This window comes from Balearica regulorum, chromosome Z, assembly GCF_011004875.1.
Source record: "Balearica regulorum gibbericeps isolate bBalReg1 chromosome Z, bBalReg1.pri, whole genome shotgun sequence".
In the NCBI taxonomy this organism is placed as follows: Eukaryota; Metazoa; Chordata; class Aves; order Gruiformes; family Gruidae; genus Balearica; species Balearica regulorum.
Genome location: NC_046220.1, coordinates 43,079,281 through 43,091,344, shown reverse-complemented (window position 1 = coordinate 43,091,344; position 12,064 = coordinate 43,079,281). Strand labels below are relative to the sequence as shown.

Here is a 12,064-nt window from a genome sequence, read left to right as displayed (position 1 = left end):
TGTCTCCCTAATATACCAGGAAATATTTTCTTTCTGTAACGATTGGGAAAACACAAATACATATTCAGTTTTTGCTGAGAGGTATGTTAAGAGAAAATAAGTAAGAGTAAGCAGAGGATATACAACCAAACCAGCACATAAGGTATAATTTTAGGGGAAAGAACATTTATGCCTCAGAGCTGACTTCTTCCCAGTGACCATCCTGGGATGACAGAGCTGAACACAAGCCATCATGTAGGCTAGCCTCTGTCACAAACATAGGCCATTCATCAGTTTTTGCTTTAAAATATATAATCCCTAGCATTTGCTGGTCTGAGGAAGCAGCTCTAGTTTTCCTCCCTTATATGAAAGGGGGTTTGTAGTTGCACTGTTTCATTGGCTGTTTGGGGGGCAGGTGGGTGCATCTTAAATTGTTCACATACCTTTCTATTACACTAATAATGTTTTAAATAAAAATACTGAAGTTTATTTTTTCTGTCACTAAGGTTCTGTGCTATTGAGTTGCTGCATGCATTTGACCATTGAAATCCTTAATCATATGGTTCAAAATTGCACTTTCAAGGAACTATTTAACTTCTGAGAAAAAAAAAGGAAAAAAGAAAAAAGAAAAGAAAAAAGAAAAGAAAAAAATAGGGGAAAAAAAAGAAAAAAAAGAAAAAAAAATATCTCCAAGACAGAAGACAACAGTCAAGAACAGAAAAGAGGCAGAGAGCACAGTTCACAGTGGAGACTGGAGAAACTGTTGGCCGGGACACAAGGGAAGCACTTGCAATTGTAAGAAGGGCAGAGGAATACCCGCACAGAGCAGAATGAGAGAGCCTGAATGTATTTTACAGACAACACCCACACAGCAAGCTGCATGGGATATCATTCATCTTCAGAGCAGGAAGGGCAGTCTGGAACAACACTAAGATGTTAAGGAGTTCTTTCAAATGAAGGAGATATATGCACTTTGGACTGAAACTCAATGTTGCAAGCTTTCCCAGAGGCTGGCTCAACCTCAGATGCTTATAATCCTGATAAAGTAATTTATGTCCCAGGTCAGCAAAGACCTATGAATGTATACCTGACTCCTGAATTCAGTAAGGTTATTCATGTACTTAAAATTGCCTACACTTACAGAAATAACTTGCAAAATCAAATCTGATTTTGCTGCTTCTTGTGTCCTTCCACCACAGCTGTTTTTTCCAAGCCCTGGCACAACTTTATAGTCTGATTTACAGCCCTAAGTACTCAGGCTTACCAGCAAGCTAGTAAATGTATGCTTCAGTGCTTACACTCACAAATGTCTATCATTGGAATAACCTCATTTCCATCTATTATCTGTTTGCAATACAGATGACTCAACTCCAGGTTAGCCAAGCCCTTCCCACAACAGCAGATGAAGGGTCAGCAATATCTATTCTTGTTTTTAAGCAGGCTTCATGACCCCCAGAGATCATTGACTCTGATCATTGACTGCCTAACAGTCAATTTATTTATCTATTTTTAAGATGTTTAATGAGGCGAGAAAGCTTTCCCATAGCCAAACTTTGTGGTTTGTCCACGTAGTAGCTTTTTCCGGTGTTCAAGTCACTTCACTCATTTTATTCCAGTAACAAGCATTTCTCCCAATGTTGCCGCAGCCTTTCCAGCTGACGGACACGGTCACCTCGAGAGATCCAACAATGTTTCAAAAATTGTTAACTCAGCGTGATGTCTGACTTTGACTGCACTGCTCTTTCCCATGATACTGTGCATATTCAGGTGCAGAGTAGGAGAGGGCAAATGAACACGTTTACGATATTCCTGGATTGGGTGCCCTCCTCCCCCCAGCAGAATTTATGAATTCTTTATGTATATTATTCTGGACACTAATTTTGCATTCTGTCTTCTACAGTAGATACCATGAAGTACACTGCAGGAGCACTAGTTTCCTGCCAAAGTCTATGAATCTAACCTAAACACCAACTACCACATACTAGTATGTAAAACTACAAATAAAAGAACATCTTTTCTATGCTTTACAGTGCCACTTAGATAAAAAGGCTAATAGAAAAATAATTATATTCTCTAAAAACATATTGCTTGTCTACTTACTAATATTTAATAAATATTTTGATATCTTATAAAATAAAAAAAAAACCCACAAAAACACTCTGTTAGCTACCAATAAAACACAGTTGCCAGATAGATCTTGGAGTCATCACAGACAGGTCTCTAAAATCATCAACATAGGGTGCAGCAGCAGCCAAAAAAGCCAATAAAACATTGGGCATCATCAGGAAAGATACTGTGAGCAAGACAGAGGGGCATTTTGCCACTATTTAAAGCCTTGGTGTAATCACAGCTTGAACGTTTTACCTAGCTCTAGCCTCTGCATCCTAAGCAGGACATAGCTGAGCTTGATACAGAGAACAAAAACTAAAATGAGTGAGAGGATAGAGCCTCCCTTACAAGGAGAGATGGTGGCTGAGGGGGAATAAAAGCGAGTCCTATGAAACCTTGAGGGTAGTGGGAAAGGCAAATGCAGAACTGCTACTCACTGAATCCTGCACTAGTAGAGCTAGGGGGAAGTCAGTGAAATCATGTCCTCGTTTCGGCTGAGCTAGAGTTAATTTTCTTTCTTAGAGTTTCTTTCCTTCGTAGCTGGTGCAGTGCTGTGTTTTGGATTTAGGATGAGAACAATGTTGATAACACACTGATGTTTTTAGCTGTGGCCAAGCAGTCAAGGACTTTTCAGCTTCTCAGACTGCCCTGCCAACGAGAAGGCAAGGGGTGCCCAAAAAGCTGGGAGGGGGCACAGCCAGGGCAGCTGACCCAAACTGGCCAAAGAGATACTCCATACCATGTGATGTCATGCTCCATATATAACTGGGGGGTTGGCCAGCAGCTGGTGCAGTTCAGGAACTCGCTGAGTATCGGCTTCAGGTGGTGAGCAATTGTGCTGGGCAACACTTGGTTTGTTTTTGTTTTTATCATTATTGTTACTATTATTATTATTGTCTTCCTTTTCTGTCCTATTAAACTGTTTTTATCTCAACCCACAAGTTTTACCTTTTTTTCCTTTTTGTTTCTCTTCCCTATCCCACTGGGGGTGGGCAGGGGGCGGAGTGACCAAATGGCTGTGTGATTGCTTTAGCTGCCTGCTGGGTTAAACCACGACAAATCAGGAAATTGCTTCAGGCAGACAAAAGAAAGTACCTTACACAGCACGTAATGAATTAACTGCCTCAGGAGGCTGTGAAGAAAAACAGTATTACTAAGTCCAAAAAAAAGAATGATTAGTCAAATTCATGAGCAACAGATCCAGAAAATAATACTATAATGAATAGGCAGGAATGTAACTGTTAAAATTTGTAATATAATAATTCAAGAAACCTTTTAGTGAATTTGGGTGAGGAAGAGATCATCTATTTCTCTTCTTTTTTTCAGGAACAATATGAAAATTTTGCTCACACTAGCAAAAAACCCATCACAGTAAACCCATCACAGTATTTGTAAAACAGATACATACGCCAATAAGCATGGCAATAAGTGATGTTAGTACAGCAGTTGCCCTTTCAATCCACCTATTCAGTCATAAGCCAAATTCTAGCAGGAACTAGGGGCATAGCCATCATGGCTTCAAAACATAATCTGCAAACACAGGAAAAAAGAAAAACCTATTTCTCTTGAAATATCTAACACCAAAAGTAGTAGAAACTACCTTGTTAACTTATTTGGGAAACTGCATGACTGTTTGGAAACTACGACTGTCTGTGTGTGTTAACAGGCACCTGCAGGAAGAACCACCCTCTTTGTTCTATGCCTTCTGTAAATTAATGCAAGGGTTCAAACACAATGGAAGTAGCAGCACCCTGTAACTCCATCCTGAACTTATGTCCCTTCTAAATTGCCAAAATGATCAGACAAGCTCTGGATCCATAGTATTTAAAAAAAAGGCAAAAAACACCAAACAAAAAACAAACACCAAACAACAACAACAACAACAACAAAACACCAAAAAACAGCACCACACCAAAAAAAACCACCACCAAAACTGTTCTCTCAGAAAGAAATAGTCCATTTTCTGCCCTGCGGTGGGGGTTGGAAGGTCACTTCAATAACAGCTTTCCGGTAATCTCAAATCTTTCAATTCTGTGGTCAGGATGATGACTGCCACTTGGATCTAGCAATACATGGGCTTGTCCTCCTGGCTTCGGAGCTGGCCAGTGCCTGCATTACAGTGTATGGTCTTTCCTTGGGAAAAGGGAAAAGTGTGAAAAATCACCGTGCCAACCAGCTGCTTGACAGAACTGTCTACAGGGGAAAAAATCAAACTTTATTGCTACACAAGAATCCATTTCACCAATGAACAAAGAGGACAAAGGAGTGGTCAGGGACAAGCTTTGTTTTGGATACTGGGTGCATAAAAGCCCCACCGCAGCACAAGAATAGAGTCTCCTCTGCAAGTTTCCACAACTGAACTGCATCTTCTCAACCCTCCTTGCCTTCCCCTTAGAGGACTACAGGAGGATCTCTGAACCTGTAAGGGCTCCTTCTCCCACAAGCACAAGCTCCATCAAAAAATCCAGGACTCTCCTGGGTATTTTTTTTTCCCCTGCCCTGAATGCTATCTGCAAGCCTGCTAGCACTAAGTACTCTTACTAGTGACTCTCATTCATTTTTCAGATCTATGCTATTCAATCAACTGTGAGCCCAATACTATTAAAACAATAAACTCACTTGCCAATTGCCAATATGGCCTTGAGAAAGCCAAAAGAGACAAGTGGACTTCAGAGGCATCGAAACACAGCTACCATTGCACATCTCAAGAAAAGCAGGACAGGTTACCCAGACAGGCAGAAGTATTCCTAAATCATGCCTGGAACAGGCTTCAGCAGCACAGGCCCACCTCATATTGGCTCATCTGTGGAAGGATGAATATATTGCAAGACTTTTCGATTTGCAAATAAATGGTTTGATATTCAAGTATTAAAAACCAGCTGGAGCACTATCAACCTCAACTGACCGCCCACTTCTGGAAGGAAAAACCTGAGGATCTTCCAGCACAAGGCCATAGCAAGTACAGCTGTTTGAGACAGGACTAGTCAAGCATTGCATGCATACAGCTGTATTGTTCTTCCCCGCCCAAGCTAGCTCACTCAGGGCTCTTGAATTTGCTATGTTTACATACCCCACATCTTTGTCATTTTATATGACTTCCAGTTAAACATTTTTTATCTGTTTTCATCAAACTACTCATTACACTGTTTTCTGACAGCTTAATGATTGAGGAACTGCTTCTTGGCTTAGGAAATATGGATTATGAAAAAAGGGCACGGTGAAAGTTAGTTGAAATAATCCATCTTTGGTTAATTCCACCAGCTATTCACCCATGCCCTCTTCTAGGTCTGTTTTTTCTACAATAATCACGGATTACTGCTGATACGGTATTATCTGTAGCATTTTAGATCACTCCTTTGGGACCTCAAATGATTTTATATTCTCTCATTTTAATTATACATACACAGTATAATGTAGGGATTTGGAAATAAGAAGGCATGAGGCCTTGGGCTGCTTTATTACATAAGAAAGAACAAACACTGATTTATTTAGTACCTAAACAAGAACACTGAAAAGAAGTAACATAGTAAAAATCTGTGCCCAAGTGTGACTGGTCTTTGGATCCATCTGTTCACACTCCTTTGACTGCTGCCCTTCTGTTCACATGCAGCATCTCAGGCTTTCCCAGCTGTGCACCCTCCCGGGGGCACTGACTTGTGATCAAAGAATAGTGAAGAGAGGCACAGAGCAAAAGTATCTGTGCTTTCCAGAGAGTGTAGTGGGATGCTGTGTGTCCTGAAGATTGAACGATTTCTGTAGTTACAACTTCCTTCATGGCAATTATATGTGTTTGTATGCCATGCCAGCAGAATAATCTTGACCATCATAGTGAACTCCAGAATATCCTTTTTTCTGCATGTGGTTACATGCACACAGCTAAAGAAAATCCCCTCTTACCACCAAGCCTATCATGTTCTCTGGAAAAACAACTGGAATGCACCAAAAAGATGAAGAAAAAAAAAAAGAAAATTAGGAGAGAAGGAAATTAGCAGTAATACTGAAAATGTACATATCCAAGGCCTCTACCCCAATCCTGTGTAGTGTCAGCCAGAAAACAGGCTGCAGAGCAGATGCTAATTTAACAAGAAAAAAAAAGAAATTATGTTTTACAGGTGTGTGTGGCAGGGAACAAGGCAGATGTGAAGACCTGCTTGTCATGTTGCTATTGCCTAATTAAAAACTAGTAGTTATTACTCTCATTAGGGATGTTCCATGAAGCCAGTTAAATGCTATTTTCTGAAACTGAAGTACTTTGTTCTGAACTTCACATCATCTATAAGGGCTAGACAATCAGATCCAGAAAGCTACAGAAGAGCCTGATGTCCTCCATACACTACACATGAAGCAGAAGTCACACCCTCAGAGATGGCCACAGCATAGAGCAACATCACTCTTATACTAAGGTTGAGGCACCTCTTTCTGTTTAAAAGATTACACAAACTATTCAAAAATCTATATTCAATCCATGTTGCAATCGCTGAGCTTGCAGTGCACCTGAAAAAAATTCAAAAGCCCAATCACTTGAGAAAAATAAGTTAAATCCTTGCCTCTTTCTCATCACAACTTTTTAAAAAGCGTTGGAAAACCCATCTGATTAGTTTAACTATTAAAAAGTGTGTCTTTAGTCTTTCTCAAGCACATTTCAAACATGTGTGGCCTCACTGCCCCACTGAAGAAGCAGTATTTCCAAAAATAAGGACAGATCTTCTAAACCCATGTTGACACAAACTAAGGAGATGACTTAAGAAGGTTAAGCATTGAAGTGCATCAAAATTTGGACTCTGTTAACAAGCCGAGTTTCACATAGTCTGTTATTACAGAAACAAGAGAGCTCGAGGTGACAACCCCCACAGCCACTGAAGTTAACTTGTGAATTGCAACCCTAACACCAGCTGACTCTAGAGAAAACAGTGATCAAGGACCACATAGAACCTCCTTCTGCAGCAAAAGGCAGAAATTGTGTCCTGAGTCCACAGAATTCCTTATTTAGCAATAATATCTCAAAGTGCCTTAACATCCAGAAGCAGGCACTGATTTTATTCCAAAAGCACAGCTCTGGAAGTGATTGTTAATTAAAACAAGGGAAGATGAAAGTAAGCGTCTGGAATAGTACGATGTGACTGACGATATTCACAGGCGTCCTTAGCGGTGGAACGAAATGCAGTGACAGGCAAGTGCGTGGCTTGATCCATTGCCCAAGGCACTCCTGGCCTCTGAAACCATGGTGTGCACACATTTTCAGGCTCTTACAGTGTTGTTTTTTTCTATAATATCACAGAGGGATGACTTCAGCTAGGTAATTCTCCATCTTAATTTCCTGAAAATAGTTCCACCTGTAAAACCACAGACTAACCCAAGGATTACAGTTCAGCCCAGCCTACCAAAGATAGGACAGAAATGAAGCAGTAGTAATCTGAGGTGACAAATACTCAATTTTCTTCCGGCAAGTGATGTCTAAATCCTGAATAGTATTTCTATCCATGTTATACTATTGTCACAGAAATCAAACAATTTACCCTATACACCCAGAGCTTCATGTATTGAATAGATGATTATTTTTTTTTTACATCAGTTATTGCCACAGAAGAGCAGGAAAAACAGCTCTTTTTAACATCTGTACATCTCTTTGATGTCTCTAATGTACTTCATTAAAAATTTATTCCTATAAAGCTTTTACAAAGACTGCATTGACAATAATCCACATGGGGGATTTAGACAGGGTTAATTAATATTCTGAACCAAAGAGTAGTATGACAATGTGACAGGATGAGTCTTACTGTATCTTAATTTCATTATCTAAATGGGGACTACAGACACCCGCCAGATTTCTACCCAGCTGAAGAAGCAAAAGAGCAGCTCTGTGACATGCTCACGCACAGAGAGTAGCAGAAATACAAAGCACTATTACTCTCACTCAGATGACTGTATATAGAGCTACGAAGTACAGATGGCTTTTAAGTCAAAGGATGACAATATTATTAATTTATTTTCAAATCATCTTAAGCACACACTGCAACAAATGTGATTGTCCAGTGAACAGAGCAGATCTAAAACAAACAAAAAAAAACCCTACCAAAAAGCCAACTAGCTATTAAGGTTTCATGACTGCCCTCTGTCAAATTCTAATGGACCTTTTCTTTCTTGAATTTCACCAATCATTGCAATTCAAGAAAAATGCTTAACTCAAGACAATTTAGAGCTTCACCTTGAATCTGACCCTCTGCTTTAGACGATGAAGCAAATTCTCAGAGGCGAGTTACGTGACTACACTTCTCTTGCTCATTTCAGGAGCATTTCCTATACTTTGTTACTGTGCAAGAGACCTGGACAGAGACAAAGCAAAGCTTTCCAAATAGCAATGTTGGGAAACTATAAAGCTGATCAGATGATACAAAAAGGTGTCATGTGCAGAAGGTGGACATATGAAAAGAGAAATTATTTCTCCTTCTTAATGTCTTAATAGTATTAGTTTTAACAAAAGACCATAAAACATTTTTCATACAGCAGCTTGATTTTAAAAATTAATTTTAAATGTTCTGGCAAAGCCTAAAACATACTGACAGCACAATATACTTCAGTAAGCTAATTCTAGGTGCTTTACATTTTGATAAAACTTCTCCTGGGAGGGTATCCAGGCAGTTAAAAGAAGGAAAAAAAAAAGCTATTAATTCCTCTTGAATGAGGAAGGTCTATACAAAGTTTATACTCTGGCTCCTAGGAAGTAAAATGTTCATCCAAGGACAAACACTAACAAATAATGAAAATGCCTTGACTTCCTGGTTTACAACCTGTTCACTCAGCTAAACAGTTTCACTATTTCACCCAAGATAAACAGCTGTAAGATGAACTGCATGTTCCAGCTGCTCTGCACAAACTATAAACTTACCATTCAGCAGAACGCAAGCTGTTCCTGAAACTTTCAGTGAGACGAGGGATAATGGGATCACTCCCATTCATGAAATGACTCCTGAGCCTAAGAGTTTGCAGGGCTTGGGGAAAGCATCAATGAAAACTCAAGGCAATGAGCGCTCAGGCGCTCTGTGCTTCTGCAACACGCAACTATTAGTCAGCAGTGTGACCTGCTGACTAACAACGCAGTATGTCGTACATACAGTCCTGCACAGCTGCTGCAGAGGTCAAAAGAGCTGTTACTTTCCTACGTTTTTCCCCCAGGTACATTTGTTGAAAAATACCCAGGGTAACAGAATATTCTCAATGGCTAGTTGGAAGGACAAAACTCTCATTTGTTAAGTATGACTGATCCGTTGCTCATCTGTGTTTCCACACCATAAGCTGAAAAAATCCAATGTAAGCAACAAGACTCCTTAACCTCCAGAGCAGCTGTATTTTAAAAATGTAAATATATTGCACCACTACATCAGTTTCCTAGAGGTCTATCAGTACTTTAAAAATACTATCTTGTTTGTGGTCCTAAAGACACACACAAGAGAAAATTCAGGGAGGCTATTCATGTTCCTGTTGAAAGCGTTAGGGTCATTACGGAATTAATCTTCACAAATTATTTCACACAAAAAAAGAAGAACAAAGACACAAAAGTACCTCACTCAAGACCACAATCTTTGCCACGGGAAGAGTCAGGAAAATCCTTGCCCAGTCATTTGACCACTGCTTCTAATTCTGCAAGTTCTTCAACAAAATCACTACTTCTCTGTATGTTATAGAAAAATCCCCTTAAACTGCTTTTAAAAATCCATGGGTATCACAATACATAAAAAAGCAATCAGTAGTGAAAATGTCTGTCTATTCTAGTATTTTAGCATAAATAGTGAGAGCCCTACCCTATGCAACAAACTCTTATTTTGAACTTCTTAATGACGTACATTAAATGCACAGACAAACAAACAAATACCTGGTGAGCTCTTCTTTAATCTTCAAGAGTTCATGTGGGTAGAATTTCACTCTAAAGCACATGGTATATGGTGGATGAGCTGAAACATTATAAAGAAAAAGCATGAGAACAGTAGCAAATGAACATTGCCTCTATCTATCTATCACTCTCACAGAGTGGCCTCCAAGAGTGTGATGGTTAGCTCCAAAGCATGAGGCAGGGATTCAAACAAAACCAATAAATATTACATATACATATGAAAAGAATATAACATATGACAAAGAAGGCCAAAGCACGTGCAAAATACACCTAACCTAGGCAAATCAATTTATAAACCTTTTTTTCACCTCACAAGACTTATCGCTCGATCCAAGAACTACAAAACATATTTGGGCTGCTCTTTTTTCTTTTTTTTTTTCTTTTTTTTTTCTTTTTTTTTTTTGTGATTGATAAACAGGAAGCAATTGCATCTTATCACAATGAGATGCAAAGATGTTATGTATATTTGTTTTTCTTGATAATGATAAGGCCTAGACTACAAAATAGAAGAAACCATTAATTAAATTTGGTTAACGAAGCTAGAGACAACAGAACTGTTTCTGTTTCTAGTATTTAATGAGACTACATTACCTATTCCTGAGGTATAGTATGAGTACCAGGCCTTAAGTACAATACTGCCACTTCTCAGAAAACAAAAACAAAACAAAACAAAACAAAACAAAAAAAAAAAAAAGAGGAAGGAAAGGGGGAAAAGACAGAAAGGGGGAAAGGAAGGAAAGAGGGGAAAAAAGGGGGAAAAGGAAGGAAAGGGGGAAAGGAAGGAAAGGGGGAAAGGAGAGGGGAAAGGGAGAAAGAAAATGACAGTAACAGAAATTATTTAAATTCTGCAATCAGTGTCTCTCAGTTTTACATTAATGAACACAGTTTTATATCTCATTGTTGTACCTTTGATAACATTGAAGATGATATCTCATCCTAGGCCAGTGATCTTTCAGTGATCAAAGACTACTATTCTAATCAGAGGTATCTTGTAATAATCATGTTAGTATAAAAGATGTATAAAAAAGAAGTAGAAGGCTTAAAAATATCACATCAGGCACAATACACAGGTAGGCAGAGCCCTCAGAGCTGTCTGTAGTCAAGTAATGTTCATGTTTTAAATTCCAGTTTGAACTGAGAAGGAAAACACTGTGTCTTCAAATGGTAAATGGTGTGGGGATAAAATTTACCTATATTACAAAAGTCACAGTAACTGGCAGGCCTGCTGGTAATACCAAGAAAGAGCATGGGGATGGAGCAAGGACCAAGGCAGAACTGCTGTCCAAGCAGCAAGAGCCTTGGCACAGTAAACCATGCAAAGGTCCTCTACTAAAACTTTTACAAGCACAGCCATTTTTAAATGGACAGAAACAGAGGAAAAGCTGAGGCTTCAAACAAAGTAGGAACATGTGATCATTGTGCTTATTTGGGAGTGTCATAGAATCATAGAACGGTTTGGGTTTGAAGGCACCTCAAAGCTCATCTAGTTCCAAACCCCCTGCCATGGGCAGGGACACCCTCCACTAGACCACGTTGCCCAAAGCCCCATCCAACCTGGCCTTGAACACTTCCAGGGAGGGGGCCTCCACAGCTTCTCTGGGCAACCTGTTCCAGTGCCTCACCACCCTCACAGTAAAGAGTTTCTTCCTAATACCTAATCTAAATCTAGCCTCCTTCAGCTTAAACCCATTACCCCTTGTCCTATCGCTACATGTGCTTGTAAACAGTCCCTCTCCAGCTTTCTTGTAAGCCCCCTTCAGGTACTGGAAGGCTGCTATAAGGTCTCCCTGGAGCCTTCTCTTCTCCAGGCTGAACAACCCCAACTCTCTCAGCCTGTCTTCACAGGAGAGGTGCTCCAGCCCTCTGATCAGCTTCGTGGCCCTTCTCTGGACTCACTTCAACAGATCTGAGTTTCTTGTACTGGGATCACCAGTACTCCAGGTGCGGTCTCACAAGAGCAGAATAGAGGGGGAGAATCCCTCAACCTGCTGGTCACACTTCTTTTGATGCAGCCCAGGATACAGTTGGCTTTCTGGGCTGCAAGCGCACGTTGGCAGCTCATGTTGAGCTTCTCATTAACCAACAACT

The 12,064-nt window shown here is 39.8% G+C and overlaps 1 protein-coding gene across 2 annotated transcripts in view; it reads right to left on the bottom strand.

The window, feature by feature from the left end:
- FRMD3 (FERM domain containing 3) overlaps nt 1-12,064 on the bottom strand; it is a 146,306-nt gene that overhangs the window by 47,996 nt on the left and 86,246 nt on the right. For both annotated transcript variants that reach the window (XM_075740815.1, XM_075740814.1), the window contains one exon: nt 9,959-10,037. In XM_075740815.1, coding sequence (XP_075596930.1) covers nt 9,959-10,037 — 79 coding nt within the window. The remainder of the gene's footprint in view (nt 1-9,958; nt 10,038-12,064) is intronic.